The 21,684-nt window shown below is 33.6% G+C and overlaps 1 protein-coding gene across 7 annotated transcripts in view; it reads left to right on the top strand.

The window, feature by feature from the left end:
* VPS13C (vacuolar protein sorting 13 homolog C) overlaps positions 1-21,684 on the top strand; it is a 189,598-nt gene that overhangs the window by 77,375 nt on the left and 90,539 nt on the right. For all 7 annotated transcript variants that reach the window (XM_005559702.4, XM_015452896.4, XM_005559700.4 and 4 more), the window contains 15 exons: positions 2,325-2,478; positions 3,417-3,496; positions 4,719-4,778; positions 5,992-6,154; positions 6,895-7,011; positions 7,990-8,093; positions 8,305-8,472; positions 8,958-9,262; positions 11,333-11,480; positions 12,196-12,304; positions 16,415-16,551; positions 18,563-18,719; positions 19,507-19,586; positions 20,108-20,167; positions 20,888-21,050. In XM_005559702.4, the coding sequence (XP_005559759.3) occupies positions 2,325-2,478; positions 3,417-3,496; positions 4,719-4,778; positions 5,992-6,154; positions 6,895-7,011; positions 7,990-8,093; positions 8,305-8,472; positions 8,958-9,262; positions 11,333-11,480; positions 12,196-12,304; positions 16,415-16,551; positions 18,563-18,719; positions 19,507-19,586; positions 20,108-20,167; positions 20,888-21,050 (2,005 nt within the window). The remainder of the gene's footprint in view (positions 1-2,324; positions 2,479-3,416; positions 3,497-4,718; positions 4,779-5,991; positions 6,155-6,894; positions 7,012-7,989; positions 8,094-8,304; positions 8,473-8,957; positions 9,263-11,332; positions 11,481-12,195; positions 12,305-16,414; positions 16,552-18,562; positions 18,720-19,506; positions 19,587-20,107; positions 20,168-20,887; positions 21,051-21,684) is intronic.

Raw genomic sequence — 21,684 nt, 5'->3', positions numbered from 1 at the left:
TTAGCCTTCTACAGCTTCTTTCTTTCTCCATACTACATCCAAAATATCATTAAATCCCATGACCCTAACTTCAAAATGCATTCATATGATTGCTCTTCCTTTCTGCTGCTACTGTACTGTCCAAGTCACTGTAATCGTCTTGCCTGGATTATTTTGCTATAGCCTCTTTGCTTCCGTCTTTGCTTCCGTCAGGTACTCTGTTCTGTCATTTGCCAGAGTGATCCTTTAAAAGTGAATGTCAGGCCGGGCGTGGTGGCTCACACCTGTAATCCCAGCACTTTGGGAGGCTGAGGTGGGTGGATCATCTGAGGTCAGGAGTTCAAGACCAGCCTGGGCAATATGGTGAAACCCCATCCCTACTAAAAACAAAATTAGCCAGGCATGGTGGTGGGCACTTGTAATCCCAGCTACTTGGGAGACTTGCTTGAACCTGGAGGTAAAGGTTGAAGTGAACTGAGACTGTACCACTGTACTCCAGCCTGGGTGACAGAGCAAGACTTTGTCCCTAAAATAAAATAAAGTAAAATAAAAAAGAAAAGGGAATGTCAGATCATGTTACTACTCTGCTCAATATCCTACACTGACTTCAAATCTCACTAAAAGTAAAGGACTAAGTCCTTACCATGGCCTACAAGGCCTTACATGTGTAAAACCTCATATGACTGACCAGTTCTTTCCTGCCTGGCTCATTCTGCTTCAGCCATATTCCATTTATCCCTTCAATAGGTATTGATCATGTGCCTTTATTACTGGACATTATTTTAGATACTGGAAAATAGCAGTGAGTAAAGTTCTTGCCGCATGGAGCTTACACTAGTCTTATGTTTTTCCTTCTGTATACCAAAGCACATTCTTTGTGCTTGCTATTTCCTTTGCCTGGAACACTCCTTTCCTGCATGGCTTGATTTTTTCTTTTTCTTTTTCTTTTTTTTTTTTTAACTTATTTCAGGTATTTGTTCAATTGTCATCTTATTGGAAAGATCTGACCAACCAAGACAAGATAGCAACCTTCATTTTCTCCAACTTTCCCTAGAATGTAAACTTCATGGTGATAAAGAATGTCTTAATTTGTTTTCTGTTACCGTAACAGAATACCTCAGCCTCCCAAGAGGCTGGGATTACAGGCACGTACCACCACACCCAGCTAATGCTTTGTATTTTTTATGGAGATGTGGTTTCACTATGTTGCCCAGGCTGGTCTTGAACTCTCAGGCTCAGGTCATCTGCTTGCCTTGGCCTCCCCAAGTGCTGGGATTACAGGCGTGAGCCACTGCACTTGGCCTTTTCTTTAAGTACTTTTAAAGTGTTATCTAAGTATGTAATTATAACATCTGCTAATAATATTATTTTTTGCCTTTCTTCAGTATTTATGTTATTCTGGTTATTATTGCGGCCTATCAAGTTAAATAGCTTAAAACAACTGTTTTATTTTGCTTACAGGTTTGTGGGTTAGGAATTTTGGAAGGGTTCAACTGGGTAATTTTGTGTGTAGTCTTTCATTTGGTTGCATTCTGATGTTGACTGGGGCTTCTGTCATCGGAAGCCTCAAACTGGATGTCCATGCGGCTCACTTATGAGGCTTGCAGTTGATACTGGCGGTTGGCTGGGAGCTCAGCTGTAACTGTTGACTGAAACACCTACTTATGGCCTCTCAGCATGGTAAAAGCCATGGTAGTCTGAGTAGTTGAACTTTTTACATGGTGGCTGGCTTCCCCCAGTATGAGTGTTCCCAGGTGGGAGTTTCATGGTCTTTTTTGACACCAGAAGTCCTTATAGTATCAATTCCTTTCTACTCTGTTGATTTAAGCATTCACAAACCTGCCCATATTCAAAGGGTGGAGACAAAGATCTATACCTTTTCATTAGAGTATCAAAAGTACTTCCATCTTTTAAAAATTACAGTGTTTTATTTTTTATTAGCTAAATATACAGGCTGTCATTTCCAGAGTTAAATAGTAGTATGATAGTGAACATCTTTCTTCCTACTTTAATGGGGATGCTTTTAAAAAAATTACTAAACATGATTTTTGCTTTGAAATACAGGTTTAAGAAAATCATACTAAGGAAGAATCTATACATTCCTATTTTACTAAATTAGAAAAAATAAGTTAAATTCCGTCATGATTTTTAAATAAATGTACTTATATTCTCAAGAATCGAATTTAAGTTGGTAATTTCCAATTATATTAAATAGCTAAGGGACAGAAGCATATGAGCAAAATTACTGTTCTTTTGGTGATGTGTATGGAGAAAGATTTTGTTTTCATTATTTTAAGTATGATTCAGACTTCTTATCAACTTTTCATTGGCTCTAATTCTTTTAGGTGATTTTGGAATTTACTAAACAGCAGAAAGAAGAAGATACAATTCTAGTATTTAATGTTACTCAGTTAGGAACAGAGGCTACAGTGAGAACATTTGACTTAACTGCGGTATCTTATTTAAAGAAAATCAGCTTGGATTACCATGAAATTGAAGGTAATAGCCATAAAAATAGAAATAATAACCTATAATAAAGGTAGCACTTTGGAGTATCTGAAACACTTTCATTTATATTGTATTTATAATAAATAATGGCTGTACTCTTCTAAGCACTTTACAAGTAATAATATTTATACTTTGGGTTGGAATCCTTGGATACAGAAAACTGACTGTATAAATACCTATGTTTTATAACTTTTTAATAGTTGAAACTAAAACAAATCTCAATTTAGAAGAAAAATATTTTATGTGTTAGTAATTTCTATAGGACCTGTGTTAAGATAAAGTTTACATTATTGTCTTGAGGAAAAAAAATATAAATAATAAATTTTGTAAGCTATTTTTTCCTTAAGTGAAGGTTATGCCCTTGGAAGTCAAGGGAAAATTTTGAGATCTCTCAGAAGCAAGAGTTAAAGAACTGCAAATAACAAAAGATAGATAAAATGGTGGACAAATTACTTCTCCCTCCATAGCTTTTGGAGGCAGTTCCTTGGTACATCTACTGAAGGATATAAAGAACATCTGGTAGTACCTGTTGTTTTTAAGTTAAAAAGGAGTTTAACAGTTCTCTTTTAAGGAAAAAAAACAAAAACAAAGCTTTCCTCTTTTAAGCCATCTCTCACAGTTTAAACAAAAGGAAATTATTTAAATTTCTTTAATAGAAGTAAAATAAATTATTTGTCAGAATTTTAGAAGTCACCTGTGAAATCAGGTGAAAATAAATATGCATGTTTTTAAGTAAGTTGGATGTCAGAGGTAACAATCTGGATTGGTTAATTTCTTCAACAGTGATGGCCTTTGTATTTAATAACTATGACAACATGCAAAGATTTTCTTTTAAAGCTTAATTAACAAATTTTAAAAAATCTAAAAAAAGTTTCAGATTACAAAAGAGCAATTTATTTGAAACACTTTTTTTTTTCCTTTTTCTTTAGGATCCATAAAGAAGCCCCTTCACTTGATTAGCTCTTCTGACAAACCTGGATTAGATCTTTTGAAAGTGGAGTATATTAAGGTACGGGCTATAGAATGATTATATATTTATTGTGTACTCCAAACGACATCTCTGGATGGAAAAATGTGACAATAAGTTACTAATGGCTCTGGATGTGTATCACAGTTTCTAATTATAGGGAAATCTGTTTTTTTTTTCATTTGTACACCTTCTTTTCTTTCACTTAAGTACAGGGCCATTATACAAAGTCACTAAACTTCTTGTTGCCAGAGGTGGAAGCCTGGGATGAAGTAGGTACCATTTGTCCTCTAGGGCACACCCACATACCTATACTGATTATAGGTCATATATAGGTGACATTTGGCTGAGTATGCTGCATCAAAAGGATAAAGTCATATTAAATTGGGTTCAGAAGAGAAATGCCAGGAATAGGAAGGGCCACAAAAATATTTCATATGAGAAACACTGAAGGAACTGATGGTATTTAGCTGACTTCAAGATTAGTTGATTTGTTTAATTGGTCAGCAGCTATTTATTGAATACCTCTGGATGTGTTTTTGGATGTCTGTACTGTTAGGTGCTTGGGATACAGAAATGAAAAACATTGCCTGTTCTCAAGAAAATTGTACATGAGTAGGGAGATAACACACGTAAATAATAATTAGAATAAAATGTGATTGATTCTCTAATAAAGAAAAGCACAAAGCATTATTGGAACAGAGAGACAGGGAATTGGCAAGGCCAGAAAACTTCTCACAGGAGGTAAATCTTTGAGTTTGAATTTGTTTGTGTTTCCAAAGGATAGAAAGAACTATGCGGACCAATGGTTAGTTATGATGAGAGATAGATTTTTGACTCAGTGTGAAGACCTTATTAAATAAAAGCTTTCTAAAGATTAGATTTGTAAAGAAACAAGGTTTCTTTTACTGGAGATATAAAAAAAATAGACTTGCTAAAGACTTTATGGAGGGATTTAAGCATTAGGTGATAGATGGGCTACGTGACCTTTACACCTTACAACCTTCAGAGTTTGTCATTCTGATTCCTAGCTGCAGTTTCCCAGAAGTGAATATTCTCCCATGTTTGAAGAGAAGAACACATTTGCGCTATTATAATAAATACATTATTTGGGTGTAACTTTAAAATAATGGCAATAAAATTAAATATACAATGTATGTAAAATACATTTATAACTATAAATGAATTAACCAGAGATCATAAATAAGTGATTTATTTACTTTGATCCTAGTACCTTCTTTAGAACTTTTATTTCTTTTTTCAGGCTGATAAGAATGGACCTAGTTTTCAAACTACTTTTGGAAAAACTGAACAAACAGTTAAGGTAAGAAATTCTGTTAAAGGAATTTATCCTGTTTGAAAATAACCTACTCTCGAAACCTCTAGTATCATTTGAGGAGTATTGACTGGGTAATTTGATGACATAAAGGACCAGTAAGAGTTATAAATAACCTCATCGATACTTACCATGCTCTGTGTTTATGATTCAGCTTAGTAAAGCTGTTGTTTTATTATATCACATCCTAACGTCCTTAAAAGTTTCCGTATTATTTCTGAATTAGGGAATGCTATAGACAAAAGAACTTTGATGTACAAAGAACTAAAAGGTTTCTAAACTAGCCAAACTAGATAGCATTGTTTGATGTACAGGTGAAAAAGTGTATAAAATATAAGGAGAGATGTTGAGCAGTTTTGAATCCATACTACTTACGTAGTAACTTAGAGTAAGAGGAGCAAAATGTACCTATGAGTAACTAAAAAGAAGAGGAGAGAGTTGAGTTTTAGCTCACACTTTTTTGAGAGGTGGGGGAATCTGTTTTAATATTGTGAACCTTTTATTATTTTTATATCCATTTAGTGTTATGAGAAAATGAAAAGAAATTCATTTTTATAAACAGAGCTTTTTATTTTATATTAATGAAAACTACCCATTCTTGAAATCAATTTGTATTGCTATCTTAGCTTTCTAGAGTGTTTGTTTTAAAAAAAAAAAGCAGTACTTTTTCCCTACACGTTATATATTGTGTTTCTTTTTAAATGATGAGACCATTATTGTGATTTGAAAAGATCACTTAGTAACCCATTCATAATTGTCCTTTTTATATTTAAATCTCACAGATGCAACCTTTGAAATCATTTCTAGACATAGTAGTAGCACATGGTGGTTCTGGGATTTTGCCTTTTTACTTATAATTTTATATAATCATAATTGTCCATTGAAGATCCAAGATGCCATCTATATGTTGAATATCAGGATAGTCATGAGAAGCGGAGTATAGATTTCATAACCATTATGCTTGGGAAATGGAGTAATTAGGTTGCTGTAATATTCTGATGTACCTCTGAAGTGTGTAAGTGTAATTTGTCTCCATATATTCCCTGTTTAAGGAGATTGTGAATCTTCCTCTCTTTACTCTTCCTTCTAAGTGGTGGGAAGCAATGATATAAGCCCACCTGAGAATCTTTTGGATCTATCGTGGAGACTACAGGTTATAATTGACTGTGGGAAACTAATTTTCTCTTTAAAACATTTTTAGGTGGCCTTTTCATCTTTAAATCTGTTGCTGCAAACACAAGCTCTTGTCTCTTCTATTAATTACCTCACAACCATTATTCCTTCTGATGATCAAAGCATAAATGTTGCCAAGGAGGTACAAATTTCAACTGAAAAACAACAAAAAAATTCAACTCTGCCAAAAGGTATGAACCATACATTTTTGTTTTTTGTTAGCAAGGGTTTTAGAATTCTAAAGCTAAATGAGGAATACTAGAGGTTATCTGACTCAGTCATTTAAATAAAATTTTCCCCTTTTCTTCAAATTAAATTATATGCAAGCACCTGATATATAAGGCATATGTAATCAATACTGTTGTTTTTAAAAATGTTTGTTTTTGTTCTTATTTTGGTGGTGGTATAGGAAGCCTTTAGGTAGGTAATAGGGGGAGACGACCTGTATTTATACTGAGCTGTTCCCTCTCAGTGGCTGCTGAAGGGGCTTTGTAAGGAGTGAGTCTTTCCATTTTACACATAAGGAAATTAAGGCTCAGAGACACAAAGGTAGGGAAGGGTTCAGGAGTAGCATCTAATTGGCCAAGAGCCCAGATTTTGGATCTGAAAGAACTCAGTTCAGATCCTGATTTTGCTACTTCAACCATGTAACCTTAGGCACATTATTTAACTTTTCTGAGGTTCAGTGTCCTTATTTATTTATTTTAGTTTTTTTTCTTGCTTTTAAATTATAAAACTAATATCTCACTATTAAAAAAGCAAACTTTACAGAATATATAAAGCAAAAAAAGTATTTGAATCGTTAAGAGTTGGAGAATGTTATAATTTTTTTTTAACATAGCAGTGGTTCACTTAATATAGCAATTAAAGCTTAATAGAATGTAGATGATTAAAATCTCACTGTGTGACAGATGCTTTGTTTTATTTTTAGTGATTGTATCCTCCAAAGATAGTGACATTATTGGCTTCAGGCTGTTTGCGCAGTTGAATGCTTTCTGTGTCGTTGTTTGCAACGAAAAGAACAATATCGCTGAAATCAAGATTCAAGGTAAAAGTTCACACGGTATTAAAAATTGGCGAAAAAATAAACTTTTCCTTCTTGTTTTTTCTTTGCAGTGCTAAAGAATGTACAAATAAAGAGCTCTGAGCTGTGAAAGCTGAAAAGACATAATTGGATTGTATGCTTTCTTCTCTTTGGGATATAGATATTGGTCAGAATCTGACCATCCCAATTGAACTCACACATATCCTGGTGTTTGGGACCTTCCTGAGAGTTATCTAGGAAGTAGAAAAGGGATACTGATGTCAATGTAGGGATGGTGTTGATGGGCTAGGAGAAGTCTCAGTCTAGATTTTAGGTGAAGGTCTATGGACATGCTTTGTAGTAACTTTTTAATCTTTTTTTAAAATATATGATTTTTATACATAATATAGTTACGTATTTGTCTTTATTTATCTTTCCTTATGAAAAGCAATCTTATAATGAATGACAATATCTGTGAGGCCATTATGTTCTTTTAGGTAAAAGCTGCCAGAACTCATCTAGCTTTTCCTCTGGCTTACTTTTACTAGCTGGTTGTGACCTGGTAAAGAATATATTGAATATGTTTAATGAAATTTTTTAAGAACCTAAAAACTAGAAAACTAGGGGCTTTTTTCCTTTGTCCTTTCCAAAATGGCAGTGCATCTACTAGTCTGAATTTGATTTGTGTAACTTTTATAGTTTCCATGTAAATGACTGGATGTGAGGTATAAAGGATAATTTACTTAAATTCTGAGATAATCTATTTGTGCTAGATGTGTTTCTTCCCCTGATTGAAAATTCAGATAATTATTGTTTAACACATTTATAGGTTTTGGTGTTTATATAACCAAAAATCTCTAATATTGCAACTTATTTATCCATTGGGAGTTGAAACATTGCTAAATTTAAAAAAGTCACCCCAAAATAAAATAATGTAATGGAAAGAAAGATCTTATTTATGGTAGATCTGTAGAAATTATGATAATGCACTTTCTTTTTCAGGCCTGGATTCCTCCCTTTCTCTCCAGTCAAGAAAACAGTCACTTTTTGCCCGACTAGAAAATATTATTGTCACAGATGTTGATCCGAAGACAGTTCATAAGAAAGTAGGTGATTGTAAACAGATAGTTAATATTCTTTAATGACTGAATATGAGATTCTATTGTAAAATGTGTTTTATTTTAAAAACATTAATGAAATATACTTCAATAGAAAAATGTTTTTATAAAGATTAAAATATAAAAACCCTTTTGTAAATGGGGTTTTATTTTGTCATTACCTTCCCAGATAGAGTATATTCAAGTCTCTGTTTTTCAGGCTGTGTCAATAATGGGAAATGAAGTTTTCCGTTTTAATTTGGATTTGTATCCAAATGCTACTGAGGGAGATTTGTATACTGACATGTCCAAAGTGGATGGTGTGCTGTCTCTGAATGTTGGCTGTATTCAGATCGTCTATCTTCATAAATTCCTTATGTCACTTCTGGTAAAATAGTTACTTATATATTGATTTTTCAATTTTGAAATACTTTTAAAAGTGTGATAATTATGATGACAAATGTTACAAACCTTGGATTTTAGAGTGGGCATTATTTTAATTATAGATGGTATTTATGCATGAATGTAGAGATCAAAACCCGCATTTAACAGTTGAAATCTGAACATTTAATGATTTTTGTCTAGAACAAATTATTTTTGCTACAATATAATGAAGCCAAATTCTTTAGTAAAAAAATTATTGGAAAAAACTTCTTTCTCTGTTCCTTAACCATATAACATTAGCTCAGTTCAGGCAGCTCATAGCTATAGATGGATTATCAGTAATTTCTTACTACTACCAGAAAAATAGAGCTCAACGGAAAGTGAAATATTGGGAAAAAAAAGTTACCACATGTATGAAAAGAAGAAGGTGTTATTATTGATGTGCTTGTATTCTCTTTGAATTTCTCTTTTTATGCTTTGTGTCCACAGAACTTCCTGAGTAATTTCCAGACAGCCAAAGAGTCTCTGAGTGCTGCCACTGCCCAGGCTGCAGAAAAGGCTGCCACAAGTGTGAAAGATCTTGCACAGAGGAGTTTTCGTGTTTCCATCAATATTGATTTGAAAGCACCAGTTATAGTCATCCCACAGTCTTCCATTTCCACCAATGCAGTAGTGGTAGATCTTGGGTTAATCAGAGTTCAAAATCAGTTCAGTCTGGTGTCTGATGAAGACTACTTAAATCCTCCAGTAATTGATAGAATGGATGTGCAGCTAACAAAGCTTACACTTTATAGGTATGCTCTTTCAATAATTATGGATTTAAATATCATATTCATGATTTCCATGAAATTTTATGATTTGAAATTCCTACCCAACACAGTTTATTCAAATAAACTGTTCCGTTACACAGAAGAGGTTTTTTTGGTTGTTGTCGTTGCGTGTGTGTGTGTGTGTATGTGTGCGTATATGTTTTGAGTTGGAGTCTTGTTCTGTCACCCAGGATGGAGTGCAATGACGCAATCTTGCTCACTGCAACCTCTGTCTCCTGGGTTCAAGCAATCCTCCTGCCTCAGCCTCCCGAGTAGCTGGGACTATAGGCGTGCGCTACCATGCCTGGCTAATTTTTTTGTATTTTTAAGAGAAGTGGGGTTACACCATGTTGGCCAGGCTGGTCTTGAACTCCTCACCTCAGGTGATCCACCTGCTTTGGCCCCCCAAAGAGCTAGGATTACAGGCGTGAGCCACCACCCCTGGCCCAGAAGAGTTTTTTATTTTGTTTTTTGAGATGAAGTCTTGCTCTGTTGCCCAGGCTGGAGTACAATGGTGCCATCTTGGCTCACTGCAACTTCTGCCTCCCAGATTCAAGCGATTCTCCTGCCTCAGCCTTCTGAGCAGCTGGGGATATAGGCACGTGCCATCATGCCTGGCTAATTTTTTTCATTTTTCATTATAGAGACGGGGTTTCACCATGTTGGCTAGGCTAGTCTTGAACTCCTGACCTCAGGTGTTCTGCCCACCTTGGCCTTCCGAAGTACTGAGATTACAGGCATGACCCACCGCGTCAGGCCACCAGAACAGTTTTTTAATCAACTTTTGTTTTCAAAAATTTCAGACCTACAGAAAAATGGAAAAAAATAGTACTGTGAATGCACCTACATATCCTTCATCTAGATTCACCAATTGTTTGTATTTGCTTTAACCTATCTATAAACATATACATATTATTTAAAACATTTTTTGCTAAATCATTTGAGAATAGACATCTTTAACTTTTTGTCCCTAAATACTTTATCATGTGTCTCCTATAAACAAGGACATTCATTCTCTTACATTAACCATGATATAATTCTAGAAATTTAGTATTGATATAATACTATAATCTGAAATTCAGTCAATATTCAGATTTTATCAGTTGTCCCATTATAATAATTTCCTTTATAGGAATGTCCATTGTAAAAATTTCCCCCTGATTCAGGATCACCCATAGCATATAATTGTATTCTGTACTACTGAGGAAGATTTCTGTACTGACAAAAATTTCTTTTGGAGTAGTTCTTTAGCTTTTCTTTGTCTTTTTATGACTACATGACTACTACTGTAGTTTGAAGACTAGAGTCTGGTTCCACTCACCTCTCAATTTGGTTTTGTCTGAGTGATTCCTCATGGTTTGATTGAATTTACACATTTTTGGCAGGCATGTTGTGTAAATTATTTTGTATCTTCAGTGCTCATACCAGGTGGCACATGAAATCTGTACATAATTCATTTTAAAATTATTTTCTACCCCATCCATGAAGATTTAATTATGTAGAATAAAAAATTAATGACTATAAGGCAAGTCTAGAAAATAATCCTAGAGAAAATCTTTATGAAATGCCTTAGAAAATGCTAACTTCACTTGTTCACTTTGCCATTGTTTTCTTCAGTCTCTGCACCAACATACCTATTAATCCTTGAACAACTGTATATGATGATTTTCTATATTTCTTCGACAGTGTGGATTGCTCTTAAAAATTTATTCAGTTTTTCACCTATCTACTATTTAAAGAAAAAAGTTTTCTTAATGGTTCATTGTATATCACCTTTTAATTTATCCCTTCTAGTGGGTTATAGATTAATTATAGATTCAGTTTTGAAAATACTTAAGCCACACTGTTTCAAATCAGTATTTAGAGCAGCAAATAACTGCTTGACTTTGCTTTTTTTTAATTTTTTAATTTTTTTATTTTTTAGTAGAGACGGGGTTTCACCGTGTTAGCCAGGATGGTCTCGATCTCCTGACCTCGTGATCCGCCTGTCTCGGCCTCCCAAAGTTACATTTCTACCCTATATCTATGCATATGTAACATTTCTATTTTTCGTAGGACGGTGATCCAGCTAGGCACCTACCATCCTGATATTCAGCTGTTGCACCCAATTAACTTGGAATTTCTTGTAAATCGGAATCTAGCTGCATCTTGGTACCACAAGATGCCTGTTGTGGAAATTAAAGGACATCTTGATTCAATGAATGTAAGTATATGAGTGACAAAAAAAACTTCATTGTTGAAGTTTTAAACTCCAAAGACTTTTAAAGTAGAAATCCAAATGAAATGAAGACTTTTTTTGCTGACTAGTATAAGAAAAATTTCAGTGAGAGTTTGTCTAACAAGATCATTATTATTTTCAGTAGAATTTAATCTTTAGTTAAGATTTCTTAACTTTAAAATTTGCTATACCTACCTGTTGGTAGGGATCTGTATATAAATTATGCATTAGCATATTATACTGTCTCATATATTATATATGTACATTTTTATTTTTAGGGATATCTAAGTACACCTAAGATAATTAATTATAGCATTGAGGGAAATTTTTTTAAACCTTTTTATTTCATTGGAATTGTTATTGTTTAAAAAGTAGAATTATGCATTTTCTGAAGTTGTCAGTTTTAAAAAAAGATCACATTTCTTTGATCATATTTAACTTTCAGTAAACATCAGTCAAGTCATTGGAGCTAATATTGACTGATGAATTACATTGGTTTTCTATAAACATCTTATTGTCTTTGAATATAAAAATTTTAACATGAAATAAGTAGTGCAGTACTTGAGTGGGTTGTGATTGTACGTAACTTTTCAGTATTAGGATTATTCTGTCCCTCGTGTTGCAACTGGAAATTTATTTTCTGTATGAAAATTGTTTCATTTTAAAATGTAATATATTTTTTTATCATAATATTTTACAGGTTAGTCTAAATCAAGAAGATCTTAATCTTTTATTTAGGATACTAGCAGAAAATCTTGGTGAGGGTACTGAAGACTTGGATAAAGTGAAACCAAGAGTACAAGAGACAGGTAAGAGGCTGACAGTAAGTGGCATAATACGTATATGTCTATTTACTTATGGTTTAGTAGGCAATCAGGAAATAAAAAGTAAACAAATATATGTTTACGAATTGCAGTTTATATTATCAAGAGAACAAACAAGATGCTATTGAATGAAATCATAGTTGGAGATGATTGACTCTCTTAAGCTAAGTTGTCAGTTATAGTTTCAGACTTTTTTCTAAGTTGTGTGAATTGAGAGGAGGCCATAAAGAAGGACTTCAAAGCAGTGGTAGATTCTTGAAGTAATCATTGAAATTGCATGTATAGAAGAAAGCATTTTGAGTTGGCAGTAGGCTATGGTAGCATAGTGTATCTGATTTTTCAATAAGGCTTGGTAGTAAAATATCTGCAAGAATTGAAATGGTTGATAAATTATCACTTTCCAAAGATACTGAAAAGATTATACAGCAGTAAAAATGAAAAGAGAATTTAAATTATTACTTACCATGGCCCTTTTGACTAAAGGAAAAGTAACAGCCTTATTTTTTAAGGTAATATATATGTGTGTGTGTGTGTGTGTATATATATATATAAAATGTATGTATAAACACGTAAATATATAATCTTTAGTTTTTTTAAACAAATGGTAGCATCCTGTATGTGTGCATGCATGTGTGTGTTTGCTCACTTTGCTTTTTTTTTAAAAATATTAACAGTGTGTCTTGGTGTCTATTCCATATGTATAGATCTGCTTCATTCTTTGTAATGACTGCCTGATACTAAATTCTGTTGAAACATCGTAATTTATTTAGCAGGTTCCTAGTGATAGTCATTTTTGGTTGTTTTTAAACTTTCATTATTACCATGTTGCATTGAATATCCTCATACATATACTTTTACAAGTATATATATATATATAGGATAACACCAGTTAAAAGATATGTAAAATTATTAATTTAATATAAATTTAACTGACAATTAGGTCAGCAAATAATTTCTGTAGACTAATTTAAGATTTTCACAGATCTTGCTGATTGGCCTCCATAGAACTTTACTAACCTTGCATTCCCACCAGGTTGTTTTCCTATACCTTTCTAACACAGTATATTACCAGATTAAAAATTTTTTGTCCATGTGCTAAGTGAAAACTGGTATCCCATTGTATTTTTCATTATTAAAAAACTATTTTACTATATTTTAATACATACAGTGAAGTATACAAATATTCAGTGTATAATTCAGTGAATTTTTGCATATATGGATACACATGATCAAGATATAGTACATTTTCAGCACCCCAGAAGGCCTCCCTCTTGCCCTTTCTCAGTCAGTGCCAAACACTCTGCCTGCAAATCCACCCAGAGGTAACTACCATTTTAACTTGTAATAGATAGATTAGTTTTGCCTCTTCTTGAATTTCATATATAAATAAATTTCATATAAATGAAATCATACAGAATTTACTCTTCGATGTTTGGCTTCTTTTATTCCGCATTTTGTTTGTGAGATTCATCCATGTTGTGCGTAGGAGTAGTTTGTTCTTTTTATTTCTGTGCACTATTCAGTTATATGAATGTATCAAAATTTATTTTATTCATTCTGTCTTTCATGGACATTCTGGTTGTTTCCAGTGTTTAGCTATCATGAATGAAATTGCTATGAATTTTATTGTGTGTCTTTGACATAATTATATAAACTTTTTTTGGATATATAGGTAGGAGTAGAATTACTGTGTCATGTGTGAGATTTACATTTAGCTTCAGTAACTTGTGCCAGATTATACCAAGAAGTTTTCCAACTGGTTGTACTAGTTTACTTTCCTAGCAGCAATGTATGAGAGTTCCAGTTGTTTCACATTCTCCCTAGTACTTGGCATTGCCAATCTTTTTAAATTTAGCATTCTGATAGATATTCAGTGGTATCTCACTATGGTTTTTATTTGCTTTTTGATTACTAGTGAAGGTGATCACCTTTTCATATGGTTGTTGGCCATTTGGATATCCTTTTTTGTGATGTAACCATCTATCCTATTGACAACTATTTTTATTGAGATGTTTGCCTTTTTTCTTATTGATATGTAGTTTTTAAATTCTGAATATGAGCCCTTTGTTGGTTATGTGTGTTATATGCATATATGTATAGAAATATCTTTTCCCTATCTGTGGTTTGCCTTTCACTCTCTTTTTTTCCCAACTTTTATTTTAGGTTCAGGGGGTACATGTCCAGCAAGGTTTGTTACATGGGTAAATTGCGTGTCACTGAGATTTCATCTAAAATGATCCCATTACCCAGGTAGTGAGCATAGTACCTGATAGGTAGTTTTTCAACCTTCCCCGTCCCACCCTACCCCCTCTAGTAGTCCCTAGTGTCTGTTGGATTCCCATCTTTATGTCCATGTGTACGTAATGTTTAGCTCACACTTACAAGTGAGAACATGTGGTATTTGGTTTTCTGTTGCTGGGTTAATTCACTTAGGATGATGGCCTCCAGCTCCATCCATGTTGCTGAAAAGAACATGATTTCATTATTTTCTGTGGCTACATAGCATGCCATGGTGTATATGTACCACATTTTCATTATTCAGCCCACCGTCAGTGGGCATCTAGGTTGATTCCATGTCTTTGCTATTGTGAATAGTGCAGTGATGAATAGGTGAGGGCATGTGGTCTTTTTGGTAGAATGATGTATTTTTCTTTGGGTACGTACCCTGTAATGGGAGTGCTGGGTCAAAGGTAATTCTGTTTTAAATTCTCTGAGAAATCTCCAAACTGCTTTTTATAGTGGCTAAACTAGTGTACATTTCTGCCTACAGTGTATAAGTATTCCCTTTTTTCTACAACCTGGCCAACATCTGTTATTTTTTGACTTTTCAATAGATATTCTGACTGGTGGCCTTTCACTCTTTTAATGGGTCTTTTAATGAATAGGGTTTGTTAATTTCAATCAACTTAAATTTACTGGTTTTTTAAATGATCAGTATTTTTTATTTTCCATTTGAAAAATCTTCGCCTATTCAGGAAATTGTTTTGTAAAAGCAAAAATATTTGCTGGAATCATTTCCCCTGGTTCACATTATGTTTGGAACAGTGCTGGAGTAAGATGATAGTTAGGAAACCTTGCCCTATGCAATGCTTTGTCAAAGGTAATGATTAACAATAGTGGCTTTCAGTATGGAATTCTGGTATAGCTTACACTACTTGGTTCCTGTGTGTTGTATTAGTGGTCAAGATAATGTCAACTGCAATAATAGTAATAACTAATTTAATGATACTGAGGGACAGTGGAGAGTGAAGACTGTAAAATCAGACTGATGAATTTGGGCTCTGCCATTTGTGCGACACTGAGCACAAATGTCTGAACCTCAATTTGCCCATTTCTGAAATAAAGACAATAAAGTTCTTACCTCAAAACGATGTCATAAGAATTAAATAGAACAGTCTATATACAGACCTTAGAACAGTGTCTGCCACACAGATGAGCACTTAGCAAGTGATAGCTGTTATTATTTTTTATATTACAGCTTAAAAAGCAATTTTATTGCATTTCAGGGTGTGCGAATTTCAGAAACACAGCATCATAATTATATAGCTTTACTCTTGTTTGTTAGTATGGCATAAGAGGCCCTGACCTCCCACTCCCTTTTTTCTTTTCTAGTCTTACTTCTTGTTGCCCCCCCTTATGATTTAACCATATCAAACTCCATTCTGTTTGCAAAACCTATCATGTGTTACCATTCCCTGGTTTTGCTCCTTTCTGGTAATGTCTCCATCGTGTGAGGATGTCCTTTGCTCTGCTTGAATGATACCTCCTCTAATGGAACCTTTCTTGACTTCTGTATAACAATGTCACGCTTTGTTCTGTGCTTTCAGTGCATTTTATATAGAGTCTATTAACATTTGTTCATTTAATGTGACTGGGTGTGGCCTACTTGTTTGTATTTTAAATGTATCTTTGTTTGTATTTTAAATGTATCTGTCTCTTCCACTAAACCCGCAGTTTTCCAAGGGCTAGGGCTGTTACTAATTTGTGGAGTTTCATTGCCTCTACCAGGTCCAGAATACTCATATAAGTCCACAATAAGTACTTGTGGAAGAAATTTGTGAATAAAAGTGAATGAATTTCTTTTAAACATTTCAGGTGAAACTAAAGAGCCCCTTGAAATCTCTATATCACAACAAGATATGCATGATTCAAAAAATACTTTAACAACTGGAGTGGAAGAAATTAGATCTGTAGACATCATTAATATGCTGCTGAATTTTGAAATTAAAGAGGTGTGTAATTTTCATCTGTTTTTGTAAAGTGCGGTAATGGATATTGGATATTATTGGATATAATGGATATTGGATATATCCATTATTGGATAATGGATATCCAAATAAGTAATGGATATTGGAATTACCTCTACTAAACTTGTAGATAATTGATACTGATGAAAAAAATCTATGTGGGCTGTTCACATGTAGCAGTGATGTTTTAAAAATTGAAAGTTTGTGAGTTAGATTTGGGAGTTATAATATTTGGGAAAGATTTGGGAGTTATATATTTGGGAAAGATTTGGGAGTTATAATATTTCATAGAGAAAATGACAGCATGTTCTTTAACATGCTTTTTAATGCTTTTAGGACAGTAGGAATGTCACTTGCTTTGGATGTCATGTAAGAAAGGCAGGAAAGGGCAATAGTGTCAGATAAATTCTTTTCAAATGTTAGAAACTCTTGATAGAATAAAACACAATATGCCTGCATTTTAAAAAAAGTTACATTAGTAATATGTTTGCCATCAGCATATTCTTGAGGAAAGATGAAATACATTTTCTTCTTTATTCACACATCCAACAAATATTTATTGTATGTGCCCAGTGATAAGGATAGAGGTAAAAGGCTTACAGTCTGAACTCATGCAGGAAAACTATTAAAATTTTTGTAATTATTTCACGAAATATCTGCTGAGGATACTATTGGAGCTTGGGGTGCTGATGGTAGGGAGTAGGCATTTAAGCAGACTGAGAGGGTCAGAAAAGATTTTCTGGAGGAGGACACATTTGAATCAAGTTTTTAAAGAGAAATAGGAAATTATCTGAGAAAAGGGATCAGGAAAGGGTCTGGGGCAAGGTGGAAAGAGGAACAGGCATAAAAGTGTGAGTATGTGAGAAAGTATAGTGGATACAGGGACTTGCAAGGACTTCCTCTAAAATCTGTTTTATCATTAAATAGTTATATAGAGGTTATGTTTTTTCTCTGAGCTAAAAATAATAAACTTTTAAATAGGCTGTTTGCAATGGCTTATGCCTATAATCTCAGCACTTTGGGAGGCCAAGACTGGAGGATCACTTGAGTTCAGGTATTTGAGACCAGCCTGGGCAACATAATGAGACCCTATCTCTGCAAAAAAAAATTTCTTTTTTAATTAGTCAGTTGTGGTAGCATGTGCCTTTAGTCCTGGCTACTTGGGAGGCAGGAGGATCACTTGAGCCGAGGAGGTCAAGACTGCAGTGAGCTCTGATTGTGCTACTGCACTCCAGCCTGGGTGACAGAGCAAGACCCTGTCTCTAGCAGCCAGTCAATAAACAAACAAACTTTTAAAGGAATAGGCTTTACTTTTAAGAATCTGAAATACATGCTTTGAAGCCAATTTCTTTATGTTAAACTTGGATGTTTTTCTGGTTAATATCAGAGTTACTGAAGGTTTTTAAGCCTTGGTAGTTGAAACATCGATAGATGAATCATTCTATTTGCAGATATACTTAACACACACACACACACACACAAAACCCATAAGACCTTTTAAATATTATTTATGATATATATTATGGCTGTTCTCTTCCCTTAGAACAGTGATTGGGTTGAAGGGGAACAGTTTGCATTGCTCCGCATGGATATTTGGCATTGTTTGAAACCATTTTCTGTTGCCATTATCTGAGGGGAGAATACTAATGACAATTGATAGGTAGAGGCCAGGGGTGCTGCCTCATATCCTACAGCACATAAGACAGTTCCCACTAGAAAGAATTACCAGCTCAAAATGTTAATAGTGCCGAAGCTGAGAAAGCTTGCCTTAGAAATGATGTAAAAATTGGCTGTTGGTCTCACAGACTTTCAGATGAAAGGCTATCAGACTAGGACTTCTGGGAATTAGGCCAAACTGCAGGCACAAATAGAAGTAAACATCTTAACATTGTGTGAATTTCTTGCTTATATCACTCTGGATACTTATTAAATTCTTGATTTACCTTCATTGTGTATTAATGAAATAGTTGGTGGTAATACTGGTACCCTCTTTTAGGTTGTGGTTACTTTGATGAAAAAATCAGAAAAGAAGGGAAGGCCTTTACATGAGCTAAATGTCCTGCAACTTGGAATGGAAGCTAGAGTTAAAACCTATGACATGACTGCTAAAGCTTATCTAAAAAAAATTAGTATGCAGTGCTTTGATTTCACTGGTAAGTGTGAAATATAGTCTGTGTAAATTATTCATTAGGCACGTGATCCCTACCTTTTTATCAACATTAAACATATTGGTTTGTGTACAATTGTGTTAATTTCCTAGTACATTAACTCAACTTTTCAAAAACAGTCGCTGGGTACAGTTCTAGGGGACCCATTTTGAAGAGTTGGGTTAATTTACTAGGAAATACGATGTATTATCTGATTTTCAAATTATGTGAGTTTTAACATTTCTTTTTAATTATGTTAATATGTATTTGTGAAAAATGAAAATCAAATACAGAAGTATATAGATGAAAAAATTAATATCATCTGTAGTCTCTTGTCCTTCCCTCAGAATAAATACTATCATTAGTGGGTATCCTTGACCTTAAGTTCCTGCAATAAGCTAACTTTTAAAGTTCTGTTAGTGTTTAAAGTTTATAAGAACTCTATGGGATATCTTTAAGTAAAGTAAACTTGTATTGAGAATAATCCCTACTTTATGTATTTTATAGGTTCTTTAATATACCATGATTTGTTTAGATGATAGTAATACAGTAGCACCATATGTTATACCAGTTGTAATTGGTGAGTACTAGTATTTTTGTTTTATGGAATTTGTTTCTTTTTTTTCAAAGCCAGGTTTATTGAGGTAAGATTGATACACAATGTACTTCACTCTTTTTAGTGTACAGTCCTGAGTTTTGACAAATGTACATTTGTGTACATTTGGCTGGTCCTGTCTTAAAACGTGTGAAATGGTTAACTTGATGGATCAACCTTGTCTTTTTTCTCTTTTAGATTCTAAAGGAGAACCTCTTCACATTATTAACTCTTCTAATGTGACCGATGAACCCCTTCTGAAAATGTTACTGACAAAGGTACCTAGTTTTATTACTAGGATTCTTTAATATTTAAATATATAAAGTTATATATATTACCCTTGTATTTAATATTCCAATTTTCTCTCTCAACATTTTTCTATCTAAATTGATTGATGTGGTGAATTTTGCAAGCATCTGAAAATCCTGGATACTTTCATTACCCTGTGATATTGAATAAATGGTAATAATGTAAAGTTCCACTGTAATCCAAAGTAAAGTGTGTTATAATCTAGCACTTTTTCCTACTTTTTGGATTAGTTTACCTAATCTAGATGTACTAGCATTTCCTCCACAGTAGGATAAGGAATTAGAGTTTTTGCTTGTATGGAATGTAAGAAATGCTTATGTGGTCAGTTTGGTTTCTTTTTTTTTTTTTTTTTGAATGGCCTTCTTTGCCTTTAAGAAATATCTTTTTACTCTTTTAATAGCATACTTAGAAAAGTAAAGAATATGTATATTTTCAGTGTATGAATTTTTAGTATTTGAAACTCAGTGGTATAATTCTCCACTATTTGTAGGCAGACAGTGATGGACCAGAATTTAAAACTATTCATGACAGTACCAAACAGACGCTGAAGGTAAATCTTCTATAATTTACTATAAGGCTGGGTTGTGTTGATTAAATCTATCTTCATAGCCATTTTCAACTGTGAGATTGTAAGTTCTAAAATTAGAATAACAGTGGCAATAATAATACTCCTAATTTATGGATAAAGTGAAGTAGATAATAGAATTGGAATAAAGTTCTTACAAAAAGTTGATTTATTTTCTGAAAAGATTGTTTCCCAGTTTTGACTTAGATTTCTTGACAAGTATGTGAATAATACACTTCAAGGGAATTTTGTTACTGATTTTAGTCGACTGTGCTTTTTTGGCCTAGCGTTGATGGAAGCATTAAACATTTGAATTATGTATTGGCGTTAGGAATAGAATAAGATTAAGGGAAGCATAAAGCATAGCCTGGTACAGACATTGCTCACAGTCTGTTTGAACATGCATAGTCAGCTTGGAACTGCCTGAAATGTGGTTTAAAGCCTAATGATATTTCCTGTATCTTTACTGAAAACTCTTCCAGTTCTTTTGAGTTAAAATTGTGGTTGCACTTGGGAGTGAGCAGAGATTTACTATCTGGCGAGGATTAACATTTTAATAGTGAGTTAATAATGAGTTCTTAAAAAAATAAAAAATTTAAAAAGGTCCTTAATTGAGCTATTCTTGTGCTACTTATATCTGTTGAACCCTGATGTAAAAATGTTACTGCATCTGAAATCTGCCTTTCTAATTGTTCATTATCTTAGGTTTCATTTTCATCCTTAGACTTAGTACTTCGTTTAGAAGCTTTACTTTCCTTCATGGATTTTTTATCATCTGCTGCTCCATTCTCTGAACCTTCCTCTTCTGAGAAGGAATCCAAGCTGAAACCACTTGTGGAGGAGTCCAGAAGTATTGCTGTCAAATCTGGTAATAATTTTTGAATCATGATCTAATACTTTGAACTTCAATAATCATGTAACAACTTGTTTTTTCCAATTAAGATAAGTATTTAGCATGTTGACATTGCTGCTCTGACAGATTAGGTTAGCTTCAAGAGAAAGAAAATGTTATCTGTATGGGATTATAGAGCAGTTTAGTGAGGAATTTTAAATAGATGTTGTTTAATATTATGTATTTATATTTCAATTCACTGTCTAGCTTTTACATAAAATAGAAATTGCATGTACTTTATGTTGATGTGTCTTTGTAGTCTTCAGATCAATGAAAATGAGAAAGGAAGAAGTTCAGTTATGGATTCAGTCATACAAGGTAACAAAGGCCCATTTCAGTTAGTCAGGTAGACTACCTGGTGCTCAGCAATTTTAAGTGCTCGGTGGGACACTGCAGGGAAGGAGCTCCTGGAATAGACACACTCACATTGGTTTCTAACCAAAACTATATTTAGATCATACAGATATGGGCACTGGGTCCTCAGGCATACGACTTATGTTATGAAATATTATGTATGACATATCCTGAGTGAATAAATAACATTTGCTTATTTTTAAGCCAAATATTTTAATTATTTTTCTTTCATGTTATATAATGTCAGTATTTAACA

Source organism: Macaca fascicularis, chromosome 7 (genome assembly GCF_037993035.2).
Source record: "Macaca fascicularis isolate 582-1 chromosome 7, T2T-MFA8v1.1".
Lineage (NCBI taxonomy): Eukaryota > Metazoa > Chordata > Mammalia > Primates > Cercopithecidae > Macaca > Macaca fascicularis.
The sequence above is the reverse complement of the archived record's forward strand: the minus strand, read 5'-3'. Positions and strand labels throughout refer to the sequence as shown.